This window comes from Leptosomus discolor, chromosome 14, assembly GCF_034619465.1.
Source record: "Leptosomus discolor isolate bLepDis1 chromosome 14, bLepDis1.hap2, whole genome shotgun sequence".
Lineage (NCBI taxonomy): Eukaryota > Metazoa > Chordata > Aves > Leptosomiformes > Leptosomidae > Leptosomus > Leptosomus discolor.
This window is the reverse complement of record NC_141404.1, coordinates 16047622-16074245: the sequence shown is the minus strand read 5'-3', so window position 1 is coordinate 16074245 and position 26624 is coordinate 16047622. Positions and strand designations below refer to the sequence as shown.

Here is a 26624-nt window from a genome sequence, read left to right as displayed (position 1 = left end):
TATGCACCTTCGCTGCCGCGGCCAAGGGCTGCCGCGCCGCAGCCCTAACCCCGGCCGGCTGAGAATTGATGAAGATGTTTAGTCTTGGAGAAGTACTGTGCTGAAGGGGAAAACTTCAAAATGCCATAAATCCTCTGGAAATTTGCACAGGGCTTGCTTAGCCAAGAGGAATAACACTCCTGTGTTTTGTGTTTTTTCTTTTTTCCCCGGTTGCTGGAGGGCTGGGTTATTTGGAAAGGCTCCTTCTCCCCCGAGCCAGCGCGGTTACAAAACCGGGTGATGCCGGGGCCGCTGCGCAGTGCCAGCACCTCGCGAGCTCCCGGCTTTGAAGTCACCTGGTTTTTTGCAGCAGTGAGCGAGGTGAGCGGAGCGATGGGTTTTCCAGCTGGGCTGGCCCCTGCGACACCGTGGGCTGGGTTTCCTCCGCAGCAGGCGGAGAGCTCGGGCTCGGCACCGCTGCCGGCTCACCCCGGTCCCTTTGTGGCGTGCGGTGCTGAAGGCAGCCTCGGCAGAGGGCTGCTCCTCTGGCTGATTTTCTTCATTTGCCAAGCCTGCCTCGTTAAACCGTTCCTTTTTTTAGAGCAGGGGGGAAAGGATGGGAAGGAGCTAAAATAAGAGCCTCGGGGAGGAGGGGTCGCCGCCGTGGTGCTGTGATGCCTGATGCTGCTCTCAGATCTTGCGAATGCAGCACGCGTGGTGCTGGGGACCGAGGATGGGTGGCGAGGAGGGTGACTGGCAGGCTGCCCACAGCTGTGCCCCCAGCGAGGGCCTGACACCCCCATTCCTGGCTACACCCATGGCAGCTATTTTGAGCGTGCCCCGGCAGCAGACAGGAGCGTGTGACACAGTCAGAGCGCTGTGGCTGGGGTCTGGCTGACCCCACAGGGTGCCCGGTACGTACCCAAGGCTGTGATGTCCCTTGGGAGAGCAGTGGCCTCACCCAGCCCCTCATTGCTGTGTCTGGGTTGGAGCAGGGAGCTGCAACTGCAGCAACCCCTTTGCAAGCATGAGGGCTGTGCTTGCACCCCGTTGCTGCTCAGTGTGGCTCCTCAGTGCCCCTAAACTGGCAGTGGAGATGCCAGGGCCTCCCCTTTGCTGCAGCGGGTCCTGCAGTGCCTCCCCGTGCAGCCAGGTCCCCCCTGTCTGGGGGGGTCCAAGCGCTGCTGTCCTTCTGAAGGGGTCCCGCGAGTCCCGTCCTTGGCCTCATCCCCTCCCAAGGCCGCACTGCCCCAGCCACAGCTCGCCCTCCCCTCCCAAGGGTGCTGGTGGTCACCTTCCTCGCCTTGACCCTCTCGCTGGAAGCGAGGAACATCCTCTCCCTCATGGCTTCGGCTCTGCCGGGATTCAGTGCTTCGCTGCTCCCACCCTGCAAGCCTGGGCAAACCCCTCCCGCGTCCCCCTGGGACATGCCCTTGGGGTTCTTCGTGTGCTAGCATGGGGGTACGGGGACACAGTGCTGAGCAGGAGGTCAGAGCACCGGGAGGGTGCCCAGCTGGTGCGCCAGGTGGGTCACCAGGACCAGCGCAGGGCAGAGATTCGGGTATGACATGGGGTACTAAGGCAGCATCTCTGCTTGCCTGCTGCCCCAGGCACTCTCTCCTCTGGGTCCTGGCAAGCCCTGGGTCCCCGGGGTCTTGCCTCTCTAAAGCAGTGCTCTCCAGAGTGAGGTGCACACAGCAATCCTTGGGGGTGCAGGGAGAAAATATGAGACCTTCAGCTGTACCTGCGTATCATTTGTACAACAATCAATGTACATCTGCTGGGGGTGCGTCCTCAAAAATACGTGCTGACAGGAGTGGGCGATCAAAAACACTTGGAGACGCTGCTGGACAGGAGGGAGGTGGCTCGTGGGGGCAGAAAGGTGCTACGTGGAGGGGACTGTCCCACACTGTGTGGGCAGCATGGCCGCACGCGAGCCGGTGCCCCGGTTTGGTGCGGCAGAGCCGCGTCCATCGGACACAGCGTGGCTCCGGGCTGGCGGCGTGTGGAGCCGATGGGCCGCGTCCCACCCCTGCACGCTGCCTGCCGGGGCGAGGGGCTGCACGCATCTGGCCAGCACCTGGCTCCCATTACGGGGCCGGGGCGGGCGCCGCCGGTGCTGGGCTGCGGGGCCGCTGCCGAGCACGGCCAGTGTGGGATGGAGAGGAACCGGCTTCGTTCTCACGAGAAACTTCCCCTTGTCGGCGTTTCGGCAGGACCGGGGGCGAGGGAACGGCCGCGTGTGCTGGGTGAGCGCACGCTCCGGCTCACGTTTTAATGAGCTCTGATTTAATGAGCGGGACCAGGGCTGAGGGCGCCTGGGGACAGCTGGGAGGGTGTCCCCGTGGGTTTATCCCCCCCCCACCTCGCCTGCTGTGCCAGGGCCAGAGCTAGGTGCCTGGGAGTGCCCCGGGCTCACGGCCCTCCACACACACCCAGTGTGGGGCAGGACCGTGCTGTCCCCTTGAGGCCAGGGGTGCCCCACCGCTGCCCATGGCCACAGGGGTGGGAGAGGTACTCCAGCCTCTCTCCCAGACAGTGGCCACCATCCCATGGGCCACATCAGCCCCCGCCACAGCGGGAGAGTACAGCAGGGAGAGGGTCTCCATGGGCAGCGTGGCCATGGTGGCAGGGTGATGCTGGAGATCCAGGCTGGGGTGACCTGGCTGTGCCCACAGCCAGGACCCCATGGACCCCAACATGTCACCTCTGCCCAGGATCCGTCTGTCAGCCTGGGGCCAGTTGGGGACCACTCGCCGGGGGAAAGGTGCATCAGGACATAGAGAGACTTTTAGCCTTCTTCCCCTCCACCCCATCGGCACAGGATCCCACGCTGGGGTCACCCCGGGGGTACCTGACTCCCAGCCTCTGCAACGGCTTCCTCCAGGCTGGGGGAAGGTCCACAGCATCCCACATTCCCAAGGAGACCGTGGGAAGCTTTGAAAAAGTTGGCCTGGCTCTGGGCTGCCTATTTATAGCACCGCACACTCGGCGCTCTCATGCTTCTGTTCCCCAGCGTAGCTGCACGGGACTGTTTATATTTCCTCTGCTCTGCTTCCCCCTCGGCTCGTCCTTCCCAGGAATGCCGCTTGGTATGGCAGACATGGGGAAGTCAAGGAAGATTCGGGATGAGACAGCGGCATCGTGAGGGATGTGGAGGCACCAGCTCACCCTCACCTGGTGCCCTTCCCTCCTGCTGGAGATGGCCGTGTCCGCTTGACAGAGTGCAGGCATGAGGGGGAGGGTTGGTGCCTCCCTTACCTGGGGCTGGGGCTTCAGACCAGCATTTTGGGAGCCCCCAGCTTGCTGCCTGGCATGGGGCTCCTGGCAGGCTCGTACTCAAGAGGGCAAAGGTGTTTAGGGGATTTGATAACAGCCTCACAGCAGGGCTTGCAGGGCCGGTGGCTGCAAGAAGAGACGAGATGTGGGAGAGAAGGGATGGGTGCTGCAGTCTGCCGAGCCCACATGGGCAATGCGTCCCCCCTCGGCTGCCCGGAGAGGGAGGTGCTGCTCCTGTCCCAGCCCTGTGCCTGGGCATCCACGCTGAGGTGGGAGCCTGGGGGAGCTGTAGGGTCTGTCCTGGTGGGAGCCCGTTCACCTTCCTGCCTCACTGGGCCAGCAGCATCCTTGGGGACATTGCGTTGGCCTCGCTGAGGGCAGGGTGCCCAGCTCCCTGGGGCATGGGGGCACCGTGGCAGTGCTGCCCTGGCCAGCGGGACTGGGGAGGTGGTGTGGGCACCATGACACAGACACCTCACACCCGGCAGTGGGCAGGGGCCGGTGCTGGCAGCGTGCTGGCTGTCGGAGCATCGCTGCCGCCACGTGCCGTGGCTGGGATCCCTGCGCTCCCCCAGGGGCAGGTGAGCAGCTCCTGCTCTCCCTAAGCTCTTGGCAGAGACCAGGAGTGGGGTTGGCCTGGGAGAGGCTGCTTTGCTCTCCTGGCCACCTCTGGAGTAATGATTTGGCAGCTGAGGGAGTTCACTCACATTCTTGTGCCGGAGGAGGATGTGGTGCTGTGGTTAACCCCCTCAGTTCCCCAAGAAGCCATTTCTCCTGTCCCCCACAGTGTCGTGGGGTTTGGAGGGTGCGGTGGCTTCCCCCACATGCATGGACCCATCCTTTCAGTATAGGGAGGATGCGTCTGTCCCCAGAGCCTGCCACAGTGCCCCAGGCTCAGGGGACCCCTCCTGCCCTGGCACCCACTGGCAAAGGGATGGCTCAGGCTGGCTCTGGTGCAACCTGTACCCATACAGGTCGCTCTGCTGGGGTGGCTTCCTACGGAGTTCTGATGCCGGTGGTCTGCTAGCCATGCTCATGGTCTGCTAGCCGCAAGCAGGGCTGAGCTGTTCAGGCCCCTGCCAGCCACAGTGTCTCTGCCAAGGGCAGAGATGTGACCCCCTGCCCAGCCACCTCCCGCCCATCCAGCCCCACAGCTCTGCCCTGGGCTCCCCATCTCCGACTCTCCCTGCCCTGCATCCCGGCTGAGGGTAACCGCTGCCGCAGAGGCAGGGCTGGCCCCAGGGATCACCCCAGCACTGGAGCAGTATTTGCTTTGTGTCGGGCTCTCCCCGGCTGTGGAGGAGCTGAAGGCAGTCGCTCCTTGAGGGCAGCTGTTACCAGCTCACCCGGCCCTGCTGCAGCATTGCTGCCAACAGCTGCAGCCGACATGCCGGCCCGACTCCCTGGTGCTGGCCCCTCCGCAGCCCCCTGCAGCCTACAGCAGAGTGCTCCGGGGCTGCACAGGCAGCAGGGCTGGGAACCCCCACAGGTACCAGCGCCATACCCCCAGCCTGTGCTGGGAGGGATGGGTTGAGATGGAGAGGGGGACAGTGCCAGGGAAGCCCTCCTTATGCAGTCGATCTGGCTCTGAGGAGGGAGCACAAGCTTGCCCCAGCCTGGGCTGCCTAAAACCAGCTGGGCTGGACCCACACAATGGGCTGGAGGAGGCTGGGCTGCCTCACTGCTGGCTTGGCCAGGGAGCTGGGAGGCCTCCTCAGCTCCCCGTGTGCCAGCCCAGAGCTGGTGGGCTCCTCTCAGCCTGCCTGGGGGGGAAAGCAGCTCAGGAGGGATGCCCATCCCTCAGGCTGCAGCTCGTCCCCTGCTCTAGGGACACAGTGTGGGTCCCAGCATCGCCCCGGGGTCTCTGCCCAGCTCTGCCAGCCCCAGGGACCCACAGCACCAGGGGAGAGAGGACATGAGGCAGGAGGTCCCCAGGGACCCCCCCCGGGACTGACTGCCATCTGGCCCCGCACGCTCACCTCTGGCAACGTCTGCACAGCCGCGTGTCTGAGCCACCACCAAAAGCGGAGCGCCCCGGCCCCGGCCTCCCCGCATACTTGCAGCCATACGCACTGCTCAGCCGGGATGGAACTAATGCGGAAAGCATGGCCCCGTGCCGCAGCCGGCACGACGTGGGCTGGGAGCACCAGCGGCACCACCCTGCCCTCTGCCAGCTGTGCCGCCCGTCCCCGGGGGCTGCCACCCACCGCCGTCTCTCGGGTGCTGTGCAGGATGGTCCAGGGGACGAGTGGTGCGCAGGAGCCGGTGGGGCCAGCGCGGTCGGCTATTGAATCTCCAGCTGTTGAGTTTTGGCTGCCGCGGCCGCGCAGCTCAGGTGCAGAAGTGCTCTCCTGGCCGACGAGCAGGCTGGCCCTGGCTCCTGGGGTTTCCGTCCCTCTCGGCACCAATCCTGGGATGTGTTTCCTTTTCCAGGCCCTTCTCCCCGCCAGGAACCAGCTCTGGTGCCAGCATGCTGGAGGTGGGAGACGGGCCCATCCTGCCCCACATCCTGCCCCCATGGCTGGGAGCGCCGGGTTCGGCTTGGCCAGCGCTGCTTCTTCCAAGTGAGCCGCGCTGACCGGCGAGTGCTGTTTGTGCTGGCAAGGAGGCTGGCGTGCCAGAGCCAAGGGGAGGGTGAGCTTGGCGCGGGGTGCCTTCTCCCGCCCTGGCTGCAAGTCTCTCTGGAGAGTGGGCATCCCTCTGGGGCCAGTGGCGGGGAGCAGAGGAGGCTGCTCCCAGTGTCTCTGATGGAGGAGTGGGAGATACAGCACCTCTGTGAGCTCGTGCCAGCCTGCCGCGGTGGCAGAGCCTTTCTGGTGGTCACGGTGCGGCCCTGGCTGGTGACGCACGATGCCCACACCAACAGGGATGCGGCTCACGGGACACAGCTCCTCCGGCCCTGGGGTCAGCGTGTGCATGCCAGCCTGGGGCTGTGGAGATGTGAGCACCCTCCTGTGCCCTGCCCCCTCCCCCCCGCCCTGCGCAGAGGTGCCGAAAACGCCACGCCAGGTTTAGCCCTGGCGGAGCCCTCTGCTTTTCCGTGCCAGCTCTGAAATCGTTAGCAGTCTTTATTGGCGCTTCACAATCGAGAGCGCGGGGGGCTGCGAGGGCTGCCCGCGCCGTGGGGTGAGCGCTGGCTGCCGGCTCCCGCTGGGACGCCGGGAACCGCAGGACCCATCTGGGGGCCACATGGGAGCCGGCAAGCAGCTACCACTGGCCCCACGATAACTCTTCCCTTCCCATCCTCGGCAGAGCGGCACCGGGGCCAGTGGGGGGACCAGGCTGGGGACTGTGGGCAGGATGAGGTGGTGGCGTGGGCTGGGGGGGTCCAGCCCCAGAGGGAGCTCAGGGGAGAGGCGTAGCGGGCTGCAGGGGGTTAGGGCGGTGTGGGGGAGTGCAGCCGGGCTCAGTTTGCCGTGTGTTTCGGTAGCATCTGGATACACGTGGGGCTCCTGCGCCCAGCTCCTGCAGCCAGGATTCAGCATGGATCGAGAGCCCGGGGATGCAGCCGGGGAAGTAAGTCCCTCTGCCACCGTGGCCGTGGCCACAGCCAAGCCTCTTCTTATGCCTGCCAGCATAGAGCAGCTTCCTCGCAGCACACTGGGGCCGTCCCATGCCCCTTCAAGCTCACATTACCTGCTGCCACTCTCGGCTCCTCGCCGGCAGCCAGGCCAGCCGCTCCACAAAGTCACCACGCCAGCGCCAGCACAGCGTCAGGGCTCAGGACTGTCACCGCTTGCAGGCTGTCCCCACTGCACTGTCACCATGGGCATCTCCCAGCCGGGTTGCCAGCCAGCATTTGGCTCCATGGGCTTGGCCCTGGGGCAGTTCGTGGCCACCGCCGGTGAAGCACGTGTCCTGCGCGCCGTGCCCGGTGCAGCTGGCAGCGATGCTGACGGCTGTGTCTCCTGTGCCTTGCAGATTGTCCCGGGACATGAGAACAACAAGGACTCTCGGCTGCTCTGGATGGGCTCCAGCGATTGCCTCATCTCTGTCGGGTTCAGCCAGGTATGGTCCTTGCTGGGAAGGTGGCCCTGGCACTACCACTCCCTGTGGTGGCTATGCCAGGGCCCCAGGTGCTTTTTGGGTTACCTGCCCTCACAGGAGCTCCCTTCGCCAGTGACCAGGCCCTTCCTGGGGATGGAGGGAGGCGGGCTGGCAAGGGAGGTGGTGCCGCGGGGCCGGCTGGGCAGCCCCGGTGCCCACTGATGCCATGTCTGTGCCCCTGCAGATGCGGGAGCGGGAGGTGAAGCTGTGGGACATGCGGCAGTTCAGCAAGGCGATGCTCACCGTGGCACTGGACACCTCACCCGGGTAGGGACAGGGACTCTCTGTGGGGTGGGGATGTGGGTGCTGGGGATGTGGGGGTGGCACAGCGGGGACACCATGGTCAGAGACACGCGGGGAGGGCGGTGGTGGAGCAGGAGGCGGCAGAGGGCTGCTGGCACCGGCAGCGCTTACCCACAAAGCTGAGGACAAGGCTGGGGATGGCATGGCTGCGCCTCAAACACCATTTGGGTGGGATGGGCAGGTGGTGGCTATGCTGGGGACAGCGTGGAGGTGTCCCCAGCAGCGCTGGCGTTAGACTGGAGCTCTGTGGCACTGTGGTGGGTGGTGGCACAGCTGGGGACAGCACCGGCAGAGTCTGAAGTGGCTGCTAGCCAAGCGGGCATGTGCGCTGGGGCGGCATGACAAGACGCCACAGGCGAGTGAGTCCCTTTGGTGCTGACCGCACACCGGAGCAGCTCGGCCCCAACCCCCTGCTCGCAGCGGGGCCGCGGCACTTTGTGCCATGGTGCCGTTGCGGCTGCCCAGCCAGCCGAAGCCAGGCTGGCGGCAGAGCCATGCTCACCGGACAACCCTTGGGGAAGGGGAAGAGGAGCTTTCGCAGCCGTAAGGGGTCAGCGCCCCTTGTCAAGGCGCGATGGAGCCGTCTCCTGTCTGCCGGGCACCACCGAGGTGGGGAATGCTCTGGTTGGAGCCGGCTTGGCCTCTCCCACGCTGCGCGGCAAGCTGGCCTGGCGTCGCAGTGCGGCGAGGAAACAGGAGAAGGAAGAGGAGGCAGCGCCTTCATCCTGCCAGGGTGATGGGGTTTGGGGCAACGTCCTTGCCGCGCTGTGCTGGAAGCCGCCAGCTCTCCCCAGAGCTCCTGGCAAAGCCAGGACCTTCGCCGCGTGCCAGGCTGGCTCCGTGGTGGGCTGGGATGCTGGAGCAGGCTGGGTGGTTGGCAGCCACTGGCTGAGTGAGACGTGGCAGCAGGGCCAGCTCTGGCAGGACGGGAGAGGATCGGCCACAGGCACGGTCAGGGGAGCAGCCCCAGGTGGGAGCAGCCCCAGGTGGGAGCAGGCGGGGAGGGCGGCTTGCAGCTCTCCTGGCTCCCCAGCTCTGCCGGCACAATGAGCAAAGGCAGCCATGGGGTTGCCACGTCAAGCCTTGGGGACCAGCCATCATTAGTGTCCAGAGTGAACACTCTCGAGGGAGGCTGAGGCACACGCAGCATTCTGCAAGTGGACGCTTTGGTGTCCCTTATTGCTGCTGGCAGAGAATCCAGTGGGAATTACCCCAAATCCTGCTGCTTCTTGCACCCTGCACGCGTGGGCCTCCCCGCCGGTGCTGGCTCGGGCGAGCCAGCCCGGCTAAATTGGATGCAGACACCAGGCTGTGCTCAGCCCCCTTTGTGCAGGCTGGAGTTATTTTGGCTGCTGGGTTTATCGGCCGCCAGGAATGCAGCTGGCGGGCGCTGCCTGCACGTCACGCCGGGGCTCTGCCGGGTTGCGGCTGCGTGGCGGGGCGATACGGAGAGGGGCTGGGGGTGGTGGGGGGCGAGTGGGAACCACCCCCCTGGTGCCGAGGAGCTGCCAAGGAGCGGGAGGTGCTTTTTTTAGGCAGCCGTGCTGGGGCTGGCCACGCTTCCAGCCCCAACCACTCCCCGCCTGTAAATCTCACAGAGATGACAAATGGCGGAGGGGGATTTGGGCCGGCTCCCAGCAGAGGTGCTGAGTGGGGGCTGTGCTGTCCCTCCGGCAGAGCCATCCCAATCGGGGAGCCAGTGGGGTGTGATGCTCAGGAGCACCAGCACTGTGGCTAGGGCAGGGGGTCGAGGGTTTGGGGGTCACCGGGTCCCTTCTGGAGGCAGTGCCCAAACAGAGGAGCTGCAGGCTCGGTGCGGGAGTGCTGGGTGCTGCTCCAGGGACAGCGATTCAGCACCCCAGGGGTGTCGGAGAAGCTGTAGGGGTGCCCGTTGTGGATCTCCAGAGAGGCTGTTGGGTGCCCAGCATGGGGCATTGAGGACCATCCGGCAGCGCGGCGGTGCCGGCCGTGCCACGAGCCACACACGGGGAGCTGGGCGCAGCAGCAGCAGCTCGTTGAGGCTCTTGGAGGAAGCAATCAGTGGGCGGGCAGGAAACTCATACCATTCATTACTGCCGCCAGGCCGGCAGGAAGGGGAGCCCGCATCCCCACCGGGTCCCCACCGCGTCCTCAGCATGCCCTGCCGTGGGGGCCCACGCCCACCAAGCCGGTACCACCCAGGCACCCGGTGGCACCCCAAAGTGGGGCCATGGTGTGCCCCAAGATAGGGGCCACCCCCCAGCAGGCCCACCCCAATGCCCGCAGCTGCACTGAACCCCACGGGGTGGCTGCGCCCCTGGCCAGCATCCATGGGGCAAGAGTGCAGAGAGTGGGAGGGGGCACCGGCCCCATTCACCCCCACACCAGATGGGGGTCCCCTATCCCAAATCCTGAGCAGCCAAGATCTTTGTGATTGTGTAAAACTCTTTTTTTCAAAGCACCCCATTTGTGCTGGCGCTGTGCTCAGGAGCTGAACCCTGCCGCTGATGCCCAGACCCCTGAGGGTGCTGGTGGCAGGAGGCATGGGTGGCCTCGGTCCCTCTCCGTGCCGTGGTCCTCACCATGCCAGCTTCCTTCGGGTACCCGCCGCTCCCTTCGACTCAGGTTTTGTCTTCCCCCACAGCCTCCTTTAATTAGATCAAGGAGCAGCAGGGCAGGAGCCAGGAAGGGGCCTCAATAGGTTATTGTTGCCCTAAATTGTAACCAGCACCGGCGGGGTTGGGTTACCGGCTCCAGCTCGGGGTCAGCGACCAGACTCTGCTGCCGCGCGCCCGGCAGCTGGCACAGCACTGCCCAGGGACGGTGCCGTCACCACGCTGGGGCCAGCAACAACAGCAGCTCCCTTGTGTCGCCGCATCTTTTGGTGTCCCGAAAATGTCCCCAGGAAGGCTGGGGGTGCACTCTTGCCGAGTAGGAGAGCGGTCAGCCTGCTGCCCACACCGCGGCCAGTTTGGTGCTGTGGCTGGGTCGGTAGGGCCGAGATGAGCGGGTCTGCAAAGGTCCTGGGGAGCTGTGTCCCCGTGGCGTGTGCCGGCACTGGGTGGATCCCCGTGGGGCAGGGTGGGGGGTGGGGGGTGCTGAGAGATGGGGACAGCTGGATCCCCACTGCCCTTCACAGTGCAAAGTCCGCCAGAGCTGGGAGGTGCTGGAGCTGGGATCTGCCCGCGGCGTGGGAGGGATTTGGAGCTGTTGGGCTCTCCCAGCACTGGAGCAGGACATGGAGGGGCTTGAGTGGTTCCCTGGGGACACTGGCCAGGGATGCTGAGCCCCTAGCACCCACCTGCTGCCCCTGCTCTAGCCAAAGCCTGCAGCTGAGCCAGCTCCTGGGGACCCGGGCTTGCAGCCCCGGCATCTCCTGGCTCCAGCCCTCGTGTGCACCAAGGCATGTGTCCCCACCATCACCCTACCACCTCTCACGAGTCATCAGCTGTAACAGGACCTTGATGGCCCATCCTGCTCCCATCCTGCCTGGCCCCCAACACCATAGGCACTGCTTTTCCCTGGGACTTAGCAGCCCTTTTGGGTCGTGCGGGGGGGGGGGACGCACTGTCTCTGGCAACACCCACCCCAGTGGTCAGGTCTCAGTGCCAGAGCCCTGAGCAGGACAGGTCCTGTCCCCATCCCCATCCCGCTGCAGAGCCCTGCCCTCGCTCCTTCCTCCCACAGATGCCTGGGCTGGCGGCTGCTTGCCATAGGCGGGCAAGGGGCTTTTCCTGCTGCTCCCCCCTGGCTGCCAACCTCAGGCGCAAGGCGAGGGGAGAGGTCCCACCCCAGTGGGGCAAGATGCTTCTGAGCAGCCACACGAAGGGGTTAATCACAGGGTGGCCACCCAGCCCTGCCGCCTACCCCAGTAATTATGCTGTGTAAAAATAGCCTCGTGCTGCTCGGGTGGAAGGCAGCGAGTGGCAGTGGCAGCAGCGCCGAAATCACTCCCAGATGGGCCATGGCCTCGGCCCGTCGCCACCTCTGTGGCCGACTGGTGCTCCTCAGCCTGGGGGGACAGGCTGCTGCAGAGCTGGGGACTGGCCCACCTCGCCTTTGCCCCAGGGGAGCGGGGATGGGGACCCCCGGCACCCTGCACCAAGGCAGCACATCCTCCCAGGGCTCTGCTGCGGCCGTGGGGACCCAGGGGACCAGGCTCTGGTTTCCACGAGGCCATGCCCATGGCCAAGAATTTTTCTCTGGAGGCCAGAGACCTCTGGGCTTGCAGCCGCTGGGGTGCAGGCAGGGTGCTGCCTGCTCTGGGCAGGGCTGGGCCAGCACTGGGGGCAGCAGGACTTGCCCCTTTGTGGCTCCCTGCTGAGCCCCCCCCTCATCCTGCTGGTGGCTTCTGCCTGGGGCTCTTGGTTACGGGCCCTGCTGGATCACATAGCGAGAGGGACTTTTTTTTTTTTTTTTTTTTTGGGTTCATTTCAGGGGGTTTTGCAATCCTTCCCCAGCGCTGATTCAGCGCGGAGGAATTAGCAGCGCCGCACGATGTGCCGCTTGGAGCTGCTTCTGGCGTGCGCTGGGACTGGCAGCGGTTGGGGCGACTTTTGTGCTCGGGTTCAGGAAGCCGCGGGGGCTGGAAGGGCACATTTTGGGCACTGCCGAGCTCCTGCAGAGCTGTTTGGGTGCAGACGTGGGTGTCGGGGCCGGGGGGGGGGGCCAAGCCCCACAGGGCGCCAAGCCCTGCCCCGGCCACAGCATCCCCATAGCCCTCTGTGCCGTGCGGCTGCCGTTGGCTACAGCCTGGCCCCTTCCCACACCTCCCGCTTGCGCCCAGCTCCGCTGAGCTGCCACGAACACCTTGGCTCGGGGCTCCCGCCTGCACTGCACCTGCCAAGGCCGAGCCCCTGCTTTGCTCCTGCTGTGCCGGGGCAGCCGGTGTGGCACCTCCCAGTGCAGATGCGGTCACTTACGAGCTGCTGGAAGCCTCCCAGGAGCGATGGGATCTGCTGAGGGGTCGTGGGAGTCTCCAGCACCCCCTTCGGATGTGTGGGGTCCCCTGCAAACCCCTACTTAATTGCAAGTGGGGAAAATCACTTTGTTAGGGGAAGGCCCATCACGAAGCCAAGCAACAGGAGGGAAAGCGAGGGGCCAGGAGGGAAGGAGCTCGAGGGCCTCTGTGAGGTCCCTGCTGCTGGTCCCTTCAGCCCGGTGCTGGTGAGGGGAGACGCAGGGGCCAACCCCTGCGCCCGGCCGGGCTCGGGGGGCTGCGGTGGCGGCCGGCCGGCGGCACCCGGCGCAAGGCTGCAACTCCGCCGGGGACTTTTCTTCTCTCCTCCTCACGGGGCTGGAAAATATACAAAGCTTGCAGTGAAAATATTTACACAGCAGCAATTTTCGGAGGAATTTGGGATGTTAATTTGAAAAATCTGTGGGGAGAGGACCACAATGGGCCCTTTGAGCGGGCGAGCGTGTCCATCGCACCGACCCGCCCGCGCCGGCGAGGGGCCCCTCCTGCCGCTGCGCCGGCCCTAATGGGAGCCAGCCCTGCCGGAAGCCCACCTGGGAGCTGGGGGGACCCCGCCAGACGGCCCCCGCCACCGCCCTGCGCCCCTAATTGCATCCAGAGCCGCTCCCTCCCGCCGTCAGCCCTGGGCGAGCAGGACCGGGGCGTTTGCGGGGTCAGGGCCGTATCCTGCGGCAGAGCGGTGCCTCGTGAGGAGGCGCTGGCCCCGGCGCGGCCGGCAGCTCGCGCGGCACGGCGGTGACCCTCGGCTCCGCTGGCGGCAGCCGCGGCGCTTCGGCCCGCTTTTGCTCATTCTCTCCAAATCAAACATACCTCAGCGGGCAGGGCCCCAACCTGGAAAATTCCAGCCCGAAAGATAAAGGATTGGAAAACGATTAAAACCAGAGGGTTGGAGCAGAAACCACTTGGCAGCGGGAACCTGCCGAGCGCCGGCTCCCAGCCCTCCCTGCCGGGGCCAGCGCACGAAACCGGCTGTTCCCGGGGCCGGGTGGTGGGGGCTCACTGCGGGGGCCCCGAGCCTTGGCTCTGGCTGCAGCCCTCAGTTTGGGGGGGACCAAGCAGGCTGACACTTGTCACGGGTGCTTTGGGGGTCCCGGTGCCGCCGGGGGTGATGTCAGGAGGTTGGGCTGGGCTGTTTGTCCTGCAGCTGGCCCCGGGGCCATCTGGCAGGCAGGGAGGGATGAAGTAAGGCTGGATGATGTGCAGGGCAGGGGCCGATCCGAAACCCGTGGCCTCTGTTTTGGGAACACTTCCTCAGCACCCGCAGTGGGGGGCAGCACTGTGGGGGTGAAGCCTCCCTCCATGGCCCTGACTCATCCCGGTGCTCGCCAGCAACCTCGGGAGGACCCGGCCGACCTTCCCGCTCCTCCGCAGGAGACACACCACGCTGCCCACACCCCTGCCCGCAGGCCGGGGTGAGATGGGCAGCGCCTGCAAAAGCGCTCAGGGCTGCACAGACGTTTTCATCACTGTTATTTTAATTCTTTTTTTTACAAAAAAAAAGACACCCTTCTGGTCTGCCTTACAAAAGAGATGTACACAAACCTGTACTAGAAAAAAAAAAGTTTTCCCAGAAGAAATGGGAAGTAACCGTGTATAAATATTCTCTCTGAGTTCTTAAAGCTTCAATTCCCGGTTTGCCTGCTCGGCGCTTCCTTTGGCCCGGGGGTCCCGAGGGTCCCAGCACCTCAGCCGGGCCTTATTGCTCACATCAGCTTCCAGGGAGTTGACAGTCACAGGCCGTGCTCTGCTAAAGGACCCTTGTTACCAGCACGTGGACGTCCCTTAGCCGAGTCACTGGCAGCTTTCCTTTTAGCAGTAGCTAAAAAAAGCCCACCCAACCCCCAAATTAAAACCCCAACCCCCCTCTCTTTCACTACCCACGTTCTACGTAGTCACAGAAATCAAGGCACCGAGCAGTAAAATTAGTGTCTCCTCCCGAAGCATGGCAGCCTCTCGGAAATTGCACATTACGGGTTTGGGGGTTTTCTGCCTCAATTCAGCTAACTCCTTGGCATTCCTTGGCAGCCGGGTGCTGCCGCTGGAGCTCAACCCTCAGCTGTCCGGGCCCCTCCTCGCCCGGCAGCCCTGTCCCGCCTGGCTCAGAAATAGGAGGGTTTGAGCCCCGGGGTGTTGTTGTTGCTGGGGTAGTGCGACTGCATGAGCGGGACCTCACACTCGGAGCTGCCGGAAAGCATCGCCGCCTCCGGCACCTTGCAGCCGTGGCCGCTCAAGTCCCCGTTTTCCAGGCAGGCTTTCACCCCTTCCAGCTCCAGCGGGCTGGCATCCACCCCGGCGCCAGCATGTGCCTTCGCCCGGCGATGCCGGCAGTAGTACATGCTGGCGGTTGCCACCACCACCAGCAGCAGCATGGCGGCCAGCGCGGGGACGATCATCAGGGTGAGGTTGCTGTCCTTGCTCTGGGTGACAGGGGAGTGCTGCTGGTGGCTCACCGGCAAGGTCTGCGCCTCAGCGCAGTGCTCCTCCTTGGAGACCTTCTCCCCCAGGGGCCCGATGCAGACGCGGTAGGTGCAGTTGGGCTTCAGCGCCCGCACCGTGTACTCGGAGAGTGACGCCGGCAAACGCAGCATCACCGGCCGCTTGTCCGGCCCGGAGAGATTTCGGTAGCTCAAGCGGATGCCCTTGAGCTGTGCTCTGGACTGGACATAGTTCTGCAAGTCCACTTTGAGGGAGGTGCTGCTGACCTGCACGATGCTGATCCGCTGGCTGGGCGGCGGGGCCTGCGTGGCCGGGGACGGCGTCGTCCCCCTCGCCTCCACCTCGCAGTACGCCCCGGCAAAGCCCACCGGGCACAGGCACTCCAGGTGGTTTTGGGCACCCAGGTGGCAGGTGCCACCATTCAGACACGTGCGAGGGGGACAGATGGGCACCGGGGGGCTGGTGGGGGCTGGGGGGCCGCTGAAGGGCACCGGCGTGGAGCTGCCCTGGGGGGCCCTGGCCCCCAGGGTGGGCATGGGAGTGCTGGGCTGCGGCGCCGGGCGGCTGCTGGTGGGGAGCGGCACAGGCGGCGGCAGCGTGGTGGTGCGCATGGTGGTGGTGGGGGTGGTGGTCGTGGTGGTGGGGCAGCCAAAGTCGGCATACTGCAGGTGGTGGAGGAGCTTGCCGGAGTTTTTGGGTGGGAAGTGGCAGCGCGTCTCCTCGGGCCGCCGGAGAACCACGCTGCTGGCGTTCACCCACTGCACCAGCCAGCTCATCTGGCAGATGCAGTTGAAGGGGTTGCCAGCAGCCGTCACGGCCCGCAGCCTGGGGAAGAAGCTGGAGAAATCCCGAGGGATGGTGTTGATGTTGAGGTTGCTGATGTCCAGCTCCTGGAGGTTGTGAAGGTTGTGGAAGTCCTCTGCCGGCAGCTGGGAGATGCGGGCATTGCCAGCCAGGCTGAGCTTGGTGAGGCTCCCCAGCCGCCGCAGCACCACTGGGACACGCTCCAGCAGGTTGTCGGAAACATCCAGCTCGTGGAGGTTGTTCTGGGCCTGGAAGAGCTCCTCGTTTAAGTTCGTCAGGCCCAGCCCCGCAATCTTCAGGGACTCGATGTTGACAGCGTGGAAGGCCCCTGGTGCAATGGTAGGGATCTTGTTCCAGCTGATGTCCAGCAGCAGGAGGTTGGGCAGGTCGAGGGGGGGCACGGCCCAGAGCTGGTTGTTCTGCAGCTTCAGCTCCAGCAGGTTCTCCAGCGTATCAAAGGCGGCAGCGTGGATGTGCTGGATCCTGTTCCTCTGCAGGTAGAGTCGCTCCAGCAGCCGCAGCCCGTGGAAGGTCTCGTTGGTGATCTCCTGCAGCTGGTTGGAGGACAGGTCCAAGTTAACGAGCTCTGTCAGGGGCTGGAAAATGTTCTTCTGGATGCTGGTGATCTTGTTTTGAGAGAGGTCCAAGAGCTGGAGGGCGGGCAGACCCACAAAGCTGTCCTCGCTGAGCATCGTGATGCCGTTCTCAAAGACGTAGAGGGAGAGGGTGTTGGGGGGCAGCCCCCGGGGCACAGTGTGGCCCCGTCTGGCCGCACACAGGATGGTCTTGGGGTCTTGGCACTGGCAGCCTGCGGGACATGCCCCAGCCAGCTCCCTGGGGGCCAAGAGAAGCAGCGTGCAAAGGATCAGCTGGTTCATGGTGTCAGCTCTGCAGGAGAGAGAAACCCAGCCAAGGTTAGGGGGCCAGGCCCTGCTGGGGGGGGGAGAACTGGTAGGGCTGTGGGATGCCTCAGACTGCCGCCCTGCTACCCCTGCAGGGGTGTGAGAGCCATCTCCTTGAGCCCTGCCCAGGACCTTCTGGCCCCAAAGGGACCACGGTGGGAGTGGGGAAAAGTCCCCAAGGAGCTCCTACCTCCTCTGCGCTGCTGCGCCCGGGACAGAGCCAGCGAGAGCAAAGCCGCACATGGGCTGCCCACCCCAGCTCCGTGCTCTCCCCCTCCCCGGATCCCCAGGATTTAGGGACATGGTACCTTTGCACACCCCAGGCTCTACCATGAGATGTGTCCCACCGGCTTCGGCCTGGCCTCTTGGGACTTGGTACTCCCCTACCTCCCCGGCTGCTCTCGGCAGGGTGCAAATCAAACACGGGGGATGCGGAGCAGAGGCACCAGCCTGGGAGCCAGGGGAGGGGGTGGGAGCCTGGCCAGCCTTCCCCGCACACGGAGCTCGGCTTAACCCTTTGCTTGTGCCGCCACCCCGGCAGCTGCACCCACGGGGTCTGCTCCTGCCTGGATTGCCAGCAATCCCCCTCAGGGATGGGGGCACCCAGGCCTGGCCCGGGCACAGGCTGTGGGGCCCAAGGAGCCGGGTGTTCCCCTGCCCTGTAGGTCCCTCCTGTGCCCTTCAGAGCCAGCTGTGTCCCTGCACAGCCCTGGGGCTCATACTCACCCCCAAGCCAGCTCCTATCCCCTGGGGGCCACGGGTGACCTTGCTGTTCCCCTCCCCGCTGGCACCCCGGGAACCCGGCACAGCACCCTAGGCTGTGTCCTCGTCCCTTGGGGACTGGGACAGCAGGGATGGAGGGGAGGATGCTCTTGGGGTGAGCAAGACTGTAACCACCCTGCTCCAGCCCCCCATGGGTGGCCAGCCAATGTCACAGCTGGCTGTGCCCCACGAGGCTGGCTCCTCTTTCAATCCCATCTCTCAGCCCTTTTAATGACCCTCCTAATTAGCACAGGCTGGGCCAGGGCCCTGCTGTCTCCTACCACCCCATCTCAGGGGCACATGGGGCTGGCAGAGGGGGGGTCCCCAGCTAGGGAAGAGGCAAACCCCACCATGCTGCTAGAGGTGAGGGTGCTGCTGGCACCCTGCCCTGGCGGTCACCACCTCCTCCCCTGCTCAGAGCTGCTCACAGCTCCAGGCAAACCCCGGCTCCGTGGCTCGGCGAGGGGCCTCCGCCGTGTGCGGGGGGCTACGGGGTCATGCAGCAGCACGTGCCGCCTGCCCTGGCCACCCCTCCGCCATGGGGGGCCCCGTCCGGTGCAGGGACACCACATCCTGCACTGGTGGCTGTGGGAGGGACTAGACCCATGCTGGGACCCCCCCCCCCAGTGTGGCCCTGACAAGCAAAGCCCCCCACCCCCCGTCACAGAGGCACCAGGACTCACCACCCGCAGCCGGACAGCCCTAATGCAGCAGCCGGCGCTGTCCTCGCCTCTTCCCAGATTGCCCCCCCCGCAGGGTGGGGTGCACCCGCGCTGCTGGGCAGGGTCACCACAACTGCCTGAGTCACTTGGCCCAACCGGCCTCGCCCCGCCGTGACCTGTGCCGTCAACCCCCCGAACACCAGAGAGGAGCTGTGCCACATCCAGGGGGTCACCATCACCGAGTCCAGTCCCCTCCTCGGCACTCCCGGCTCAGCCCCCAGCCCCCTCACCGCTGCCAGCTCCCGCCGCAGCCCCACATCACGGCCAAGCCGTCAGTGCCCGCCACGAGGACTGAGCAGAGCCGAAAAACCATCATGGAGCCTCTGTGAAGCGCTTTTTGGGGGCTGAGGGGGCTGGGGGCAGACCTGGCACCCCTCACCGCCGTGCCAGCCCTCGGGGTGGCTCCCGCCGCAGGAGGGTGCTGGCTGGTAGGCCAAGCCCTGGGTGCAGGGTGCCGGACGTACCCCTGGTGCCACCGCCGCCGTGCCAGGCCGCCCGGGTGGGCAGCGCCGGAGCGGGCCAGGCCTGCGGGAGGCTGGCGAGGCTGGGGCTGGTTTTGCAATGCCAGGGTCGGGTTTCGCTGACGTGTCCCGTGCTGCAACCAGCTGCTGACTCCAAGTCTCTCTCTCGTCCCTTTAATTACGCTGGCATTTCCTCCCCGCCTGCCAGGCTCCCCGCTCCGGGCAGGTTCGGCCGGCCCGGCCACGGCCGCGCATCCCCGCCTTGCCACGAGCACCGGGCAGGCCGGCACGGTTGCTCCACCCACACGCCTCCGCCACCTCTCCCTCGGCATCACCCCGCTCCGCCGGCACACGCCAGCATCCCGCCCACGCGCCGCCTCCACGCCCTGACACTTATTTCAAGGCAGCGAGGGGTTAACCCAGCCCAGGGTCGAGGGGTGCTCACCCCTCTGAAACCAGGGGGGCAGGGGAGCAGCCTCCCCGCATCCTGAGGAGGGTCCCCAAGAGTGGAGAGGGGGGCGCCAGTTCTGCTGGAGGTGTTAGGACCGCCCTGCCAGCGGCCTGCTGCTGCCTTGGCTGGGCTCCCCCGTGCCTGCACCGCAGATATTTGCCGAATTATTCATATTTTCCGGCTGCGGGGAAGATCTGGGCTCGGATTCCCCCAGTCCCGGCTCAGCCGTTCCCTGCCAGCCTGCTGGGTCCCCCCTCCCTGCCTGCAGCCCCCCCCACCGGCTGGACCGTCCCGCTGCCTGCCCAGGGTGAGGAATGCCCCGCTTCACACCCACCACGTGTTTGAAGGACGAGGCCGATGCCATCCCCACCCGCAGGGTGACACCTGCGTAGAATGGGCCAGAGGAGCCCTCCTGGGGGTCTCTGCCCTTCCCTGCCGCTCAGGGACGTGGCCATTCTCACTGGGGAACCCATCACAGCCAGGATGTCCCTTCCCGCACCAGTAAGCGAGGCCCCGCAGCCGAACAAAGCCACCGTTGTTGCCGGCAGGCAGCCAAGCCGGTGGGCTGCCGCCTTAGCCGGTGGGCACCGGCACAGGCAGGACAGGGGCCCCGCATGAAGCTGGGCCCTGGGCTCCGTCCCAGTCACTGCAGGGACTGACACGGTGCCTTCACCGGGCAGGACGCAGGCGCTGCTCCCCTCCCTTATATCGCCCCAAAACAAGCCCATGGCAGCACGTGCCCCCTCCCCAGACCCAGCCGGGGGGATGCAGGATTAAGCCCTTAATCCTCCTCCCCTTCAACCCACCCTGTGCCGCCGCAGCTCCCACCTCCTCCCGGCCTCCCCTCCCTATTTAATTAAAGTTTCCGCAGCAGCCCCGGAGGAATGCAGGCCTGGTTATTGCATTCCCCGGGACGCTCGCCGGCCCCTCCGTCCTGCTCCTGCCCCTTTGACCCGGCCGCGCTCCCCAGCTCAGGTGCCGGCAAGGAGAAAAACCAGCAGAGCCGCTTCACCAGCAGCCAAACCGCCTCCGGAGGAGCCCGAACGCCTTGGGAGGAGGTTGGCGATGCTGCCACGCGCTGCCCCGGCAGCACGGGCAGATTCCTATGGTGTGACTGGGGTGGCCGCGGCTGTCCCCGAGCGCTTCCTCCTGCCGCGTCCCGCCGGCAGAGCCAGCCGGGCAGGCAGCGCTTGCGTCAGGGCCACCCGGCGAGGCCACTCGGCCTTGGCGTGGCGCGGGGAAAAACAGCAATTAGTGTCATCCTCAGCGGCGGCACTGCCCAGTGCCGTGTGGGCAGTGACAAGGCCCCGGCTGGGTCAGGCCAGTCCGGCTGCCCCGGTCCGTGCAGGGTGAGACCTGCCGGCGTGGGGCACGTTGGCAAGAGAGCGTGTACGGGGGGGACATGACTGGTTTTTTTTTGTTGCGAAGAGGCGTCTTGGAACTGGAGCATCTCTGCTGGGATGTGCTGGCTCTTGTGGCAGCTGCCGGCATGGGAGGGAGCCAAGCACAGGAAGGGACACTTACCCCACGGTGGCCCAAAGTCACACCTAGACAGGGTGACGGGGGCTGGCCCCCCCAACGCACGCCGGGTGACGATGAAGCATGCAGGGAGCTGGCGGCAGGGGAGGTGGTGGGGCATCCCCACTGGCCGGCTGCCAGGCTGGCCAGTGGCCCTCTGGCACCCATCCCTCTGTGCCAGCTGCAGGGGAAGCCCTCGCCAGCACTGCCCAGGGACCCTGCTCGGACCAACGTCGGGTCAGCAACCCGGGACACCGGCCCCTGAGGACAGGCAGGGCGAGGGCAGCCAAACCCCACCCCAGCCGAGCCCTCCGCTGAGGAGGGTGGTGGTGGACACTGCTGCCAGCAGCTCCCACCTCTGCCTGACCCCTGCCGCCACGTCTGCTGGGACAGGGCGACCATGGGATGGGCCAAGGACCATCATGGTCTTGTGTGTGTCCTGGAGCCCTTCTGCTGGCAGGGTGGGCTGCAGCCACCCTGCCATGGCTGGAGGGAGCCGGGCTCCACGTTAGCCCCAGCCACATCTCTCCCATTCCCTGTGACAAGAGCAGCACCAGGCCAAGGTCCCCGGGCCAGACCCCGGCACATCCCCTGACAGAACAGGCACAGGCAGGGACAGGGGACCTGGGGCCCTGCCTGCACCCTCATCCCTGCCTGCCACAGTGCCATCACCCCAGCCTGGCTGAGGCCTTGTCACCAGCCCCAGCAGGGGACAGCCGGGTGCCCCTTGGCTCAGCCAAGGCCTCGGAGGGAGCAGGGCATGCCAACCCCCCGTTGAGGCCTGGAGCAAGGTGCCAGCCCCGGATGCCCTGCCTGCAGCCGAGGCCCGGGTGACACCCTGTCACCCGGCGAGGGCAGCCAGCCCTGGGTGCCCCGTGGCCCAGGCGAGGCTTACCGGGCCCCCTCAGCCCCGCCACCCTCCGGGTGCCCAGCAGAGCCCCCTCCCGCCCGTGGGCCGCCGCCCCACAAGCCCCTGACCCCGTGGCGAGGGGAGGGGAGGGCCAGGGCAGCGGCGTCCGAGTACGCGGGACTCACCGGAGCGGGCCGGGCCGGGCCGTGCCGGGCCGTGCCGGGGCGGTCAGTCCATGGCGGCAGCAGCCAGCGGCCGGGCGGGCGCTCCCCTCTCTGGCGGCGCCGGGCGCGGGGGGCGGCTTTAAAACCGCGGCGGGCGGAGCCTGCCCTCCCGCCGCCTTCCCATTGGCTGTCGGGGACAGGGGAGGAGGGGTGGGGCACGGCTGCCCCCAAGGCTCCGCCCCCCTGCGCACCTGGGGCCCGACACGGGGCGGGACCGCCGGGACCCCCGGGGACCTCCGGCAGCTCCGGGACCCCCAGAGTCACAGGGACATGCGGGACCTCGGGGACCCCCGGCAGCTCCAGGGGCCCCAGAACCCTCCAGGGCCCCCCGGGACCCCTGGTGTGTACACACGTGGGTATAGGGGCGGGTATAGGTATGTCCCTCATGTCCCCAGCGCCCATGGGACACCCGGCATTCCTGGCACCTCCGGCACCTCCAGCCACGGACACCCTTGGCACCCCTGGTAACAGCAGGGGCTGGGCGTCCTTGGCACCCCCAGGGACCCCCATATCCAGTGTACCAGTGCCCTGGTAGCCCTGGCATCCACAGAGACCTGGCCACCACCTCCTGTGGGACAGGGGGGCAGTGGGTGGCCCTCGCAGGGCTGCCCCGGTGACAGCAGAGCTGTGCCGACCGCCACAGGAAAACACTCCCCATTCTGCGCCACCAGGACGGCGCGAGCCAGGCTGGGACAACTAGGCACCCAGGGTGCCCTTGTCCCAGCCCTGGGCCCCAGCGGTGGCAGCAGTGCTGGTGACGGTGACCGCAGCCAGGCAGGGGACCCTGGTGCCTGCCACAGCCACCCCGGCAGCGTTTGCCAACGTTGTGCCAACAGTCCCGGGGCAGGACGTGACCAGGCGTCCCCCCAGCCATGGTCCCCTCCAGCCACCAAGCACCCCCCGGCCACAGGACAAGGAGCAGGGACATGCTCCAGCTGGCACAGCCCCAGCCACAGGGCACTCCCGGGGCCGGCTGGCACGGCAGGTGCCGGGCGAGGCCGGTGGCGTGCCGGGAGGTGCCACGTGCCCGCCCTGAACTGGCCGAGCCGGCCTGGCTGGCCCCGGGGCTCCCCTGTGGGTGCCAGCGGCTTCCCCAGGTAGGGCCGGGTGCCACTGCTGGGCGCAGGGTGCGGAGCTGGGAGCGGGATGCCCCGCGGCTGGGCTCGGCTTCGCCGTGGGCACCCGTGCCAGCCGTGCCGGCCCGCTGCAAACCCGTCACCCTGGGGTGGGACAGCGAGGGTCACGCTGTGGGGAGCTGTAGATCAGGGGAGCAGCCCGGCACACGCCGAGGGCACCCCCTTGGCACCAGCGCTGCCCTCCCAGCACTGGCAGGGCCCGATCCTGCCCCATGCTTCCCCAGGACGGGGTTTGTGGCAGGCACCAGTGGGGGAAGGTGCAGGATCCAGCCCCATGGCCATCAGGGTGCTGCGCTGATGGGTTCCCCCCGCCGCTCAGCACCCTCCTTCCCTTGCAGGGCGGCCATCCCGCTGTACGACGCCGACACCGGGCTGCTGGTGTTGGCAGGGAAGGTGAGGTCCCACAGCAGGGGGGTGCAGGGGGGTGCAGGGGGGGCCTGCAGTGAGGTGCATGTGGGTGCATATGGGTACAGTGGGGTGTAGGAGGATGCAGGGGGGTGCAGCAGGGTGCAGGGGTTGTAGTGGGGTGTAGGAGGATGCAGAAGGGTGCAGAGGAGTGTAGCGAGGGGCAGGAGGGTGCATGTGGGTGCTCCCCACAGCCCTGCTCACACTCCATCCCCTCTGCCTCTTTTCCAGGGAGAAAACCTCCTGTACTGCTTCGAGGCGGCCCCCACGCAGCCAGCGCTCACCCAGGGTAAGCAGGATACATCCCGTGCCGGGCTCCCCCGGCCCTCGCCCCTGCCTGCGCCGTCTGCCCCACGGCTGCCCTGCCCGTCCCCCAGTGACCCAGTGCCGGACGGAGGGCAGCACGCGGGGCCTGGCCACTGTGCCGCGCCTGGCCCTGGACGTCATGGCCTGCGAGGTGCTCCGCGTCCTGCAGCTCACCGACACCGCCCTCGTCCCCGTCAGCTACCTGGTGCCACGCAAGGTGAGGGGGTGTGTGGGTGGCACCGTGTCATGGGTGCCTGGTGCCACCTCAAGGGGACACCTCGTTGGCACTGGGTGACAGAGGGCACCCGGGTGCAGGGGGACCCCGATCCCCAGGCTGGGGAGAGGAGGTAAAACCTGGGTGCTGATGGTGGGTAACGGAGGCTGGAGGGTGGCTGCTGGGTGCTGGAGGCTGAAACTCGGGTGCTGACGGTTGATAACAGAGGCTGGGTTTGCTGGGTGCTGGATTTGGGAAGCCAGGTGCTGTGTGCAAGACGCTGGGTGCCAGAGACTGGATCCTGAAAGCTGGGTGCTACCTGCTGGGTGCTGTCGTGTCATGACTGCTGGGTGCCAGATCCTGAATGCCGAGCGCTTAAAGCTGCTTAAAGTGGTTGAAATTTGGGTGCTGGTAGCAGAATCTGGGTGCTGGAGGCAGGATTCTGAGTGCTGGATTCAGCACGCTGGGTGCTGAAATATGGGTGCTGGGTGCTGCAAAGGGCAATGCTGGAAGTGGGGTGCTGCTTCAGAGGCTGGCTGCACTCAGGGGTGCGCAGGGCAGCCCAATGCTGGGCAGCATCTGACACCTACAGGCTTCAGCACGCAGCTCGCGGGGATAAGGCTCCACAGCCAGAGGGGCTGGGGTGCTGGGGGGTGCCTGGAGGTGTCCAGGGGGTGCCTGGCGGTGCCCCAGCCCAGATAGTGCCAGCTGGCAGCAGGACAGGGACTGTGAGCTTTCCAGGACACCCACCTCGCCCTGTCCCCTCTCCTGCAGTCCATCCAGGACTTCCATGAGGATCTGTTCCCCGACTGTGCCGGGACGCTGCCAGCCACCGGTGCCCAGGCCTGGTGGGCAGGGGACAGCCAACAGGTCAGTGTCACCCAGGGGGTATCCTCACCAGTGGCATTGCCAGGGGCTGCCACTGCCCCCTGCCCACCACTCTGCCCACCAGCAGGTGGGGAGGGTGAGCCTGCACCCCGCACGGAGACCCACGGAGACCTTCACCTCCCCGGTCATTGCCTGCACCCGACTGCAGGCAGCCGACACCGGCCCCACGAACACCGACGCGGACCGGAGCGTGAGCACGGGGTGCTGGGGAGTGTGCCGGGGGTGCCGAGGGGTCGGGGGGCCCCCACTGCCCTCATCCTGCAGGGAAGGAGGGCTGGGGTGCCAGCACCCCCTGCCCACCCGCTCTCTCTCCCATAGGAGGGCAGTGGCTACTCCTCGCCGTCCTCACTGGCCTCCCCGGGCAGCGCCGCCACCTCCCTCTCGGCCAGCACTGGCCCCTCCAGCGGCTTCGCCAGCAGCCCCAGTCAGAAGTCGCTGCAGAGCATTTTGGGTGAGCAGGCAGTGGGGTGGGCTCAGCATCCCCCAGCTGGGGCCACGCCGGGGAAGGGGGACCCGGGGTGCTGACCCATCCCCCGCCCGTGCCAGGGCCCAGCTCCCGCTTCCGACACACGCAGGGCAGGGTGCTGCACCGCGACACCCACCTCACCAACCTGCGGGGGCTCAGCCTCACCACGCCGGGCGAGTGCGACGGCTTCTGCGCCAACCACCAGCGCGTCGCCCTGCCCCTGCTCTCAGCCGGCGGCCAGATCGCCATCCTCGAGGTACCCCTGGCGCGGCGCGACGGCCGGCACGGCACTGGCAGGTGCGGTGCAGGTGACCCCCTATCTCTTTCCCGCAGCTCTCCAAGCCCGGCCGTCTCCCCGACGGGGCCATGCCCACCCTCCAGAACGGCACGGCAGTGGCTGACCTCTCCTGGGACCCCTTCAACCCCCGGCGCCTCGCTGTCGGTACGTGTGCCATCCCCTGGGGAGTACCCCAGGCTAATCCCCCAGCACCGGGGCACACCAGATCGCCGCATTAACCACTGCCCATCCATCTCGGTGCCGTAGCGGGTGAAGACGCCAAGATCCGGCTGTGGCGGATCCCTGAGGGAGGGCTGCAGGAGACGCTGCGGGAGCCCGAAGCTGTCCTCCGCGGTGAGGCGTGCGTGGGGAGGCACACCGAGCACCCCGCGCTGGGTCTGCATCCCGCTGGGGACGGCCACTCACCACTCACCCTTACCAGGTCACACGGAGAAGATCTACTCCATCCGCTTCCACCCTGTGGCATCCGATCTCCTGGTTTCCTCCTCCTACGACATGACAGTGCGGATCTGGGAGCTGAGCACCGGGCGGGAAGCCTTGTGCCTGCGGGGACACACCGATCAGGTAAGGGATGCCACAGTTGGGGACACCTGAGGGGCTCATTTGGCCAGGCAAGGGGGACGCACGACATCCGTCTCCCCAGATCTTCAGCCTGGCTTGGAGCCCTGATGGGAAGAAGCTGGCGACGGTGAGCAAAGACGGCCGGTTACGGCTCTACGAGCCCCGGCGCAGCCCACAGCCTCAACAGGTACGATCACGGTGGTGGGGATGGGCTGGAGCTGAGAGTGCGGGCAGAGCACCTGCCCGCACCCCCAGCTCTCTCTGAGCAGGTAGGGTGACCTTCACCCCACACAGGAGGGTCCAGGTCCCGAGGGGGGCCGTGGGGCACGCCTGGTTTGGGTTTGCGGTGGCGACTACCTCCTGGTGTCCGGCTTTGATAGGTAAAGAAGGGGACACACGCTGGGGCAAGGGTCCCCGAGGGACACTGTGCCCTCCCTCCTCCCCCATTGTCACCTCCCCACAGCCGCAGCGAGAGGAGGATCCTCCTGTACCGGGCACAGGCTCTGCCAGAGGGACCCTTGTCCATCCTGAGCCTTGACGTAGCCCCTTCCACCCTCCTGCCTTTCTATGACGAGGATACTGGCGTTGTCTTCCTCACTGGCAAGGTGAGGGCTTGCCCCCCAAAAGTCTGGGGGGCTACCTGCCTACAGCACCC

The 26624-nt window shown here is 66.4% G+C and overlaps 2 protein-coding genes across 2 annotated transcripts in view; one reads left to right on the top strand and one right to left on the bottom strand.

Annotated features, from left to right (window-relative positions):
* The window catches only part of CORO7 (coronin 7), a 38339-nt gene that overhangs the window by 10174 nt on the left and 1541 nt on the right, over window positions 1-26624 (top strand). Inside the window, exons 8-22 of the mRNA XM_086472834.1 lie at window positions 7180-7266; window positions 7490-7572; window positions 23170-23224; window positions 23468-23525; window positions 23614-23759; window positions 24531-24626; window positions 24712-24834; window positions 24963-25095; window positions 25191-25366; window positions 25444-25552; window positions 25655-25741; window positions 25830-25972; window positions 26052-26156; window positions 26264-26349; window positions 26433-26574. Coding sequence (XP_086328960.1) covers window positions 7180-7266; window positions 7490-7572; window positions 23170-23224; window positions 23468-23525; window positions 23614-23759; window positions 24531-24626; window positions 24712-24834; window positions 24963-25095; window positions 25191-25366; window positions 25444-25552; window positions 25655-25741; window positions 25830-25972; window positions 26052-26156; window positions 26264-26349; window positions 26433-26574 — 1629 coding nt within the window. The remainder of the gene's footprint in view (window positions 1-7179; window positions 7267-7489; window positions 7573-23169; window positions 23225-23467; window positions 23526-23613; window positions 23760-24530; window positions 24627-24711; window positions 24835-24962; window positions 25096-25190; window positions 25367-25443; window positions 25553-25654; window positions 25742-25829; window positions 25973-26051; window positions 26157-26263; window positions 26350-26432; window positions 26575-26624) is intronic.
* On the bottom strand, window positions 14665-16683 carry VASN (vasorin). The gene has a single exon (XM_009949809.2). The coding sequence runs from the start codon at window positions 16681-16683 to the stop codon at window positions 14665-14667; it is 2019 nt and encodes a 672-aa protein (XP_009948111.2).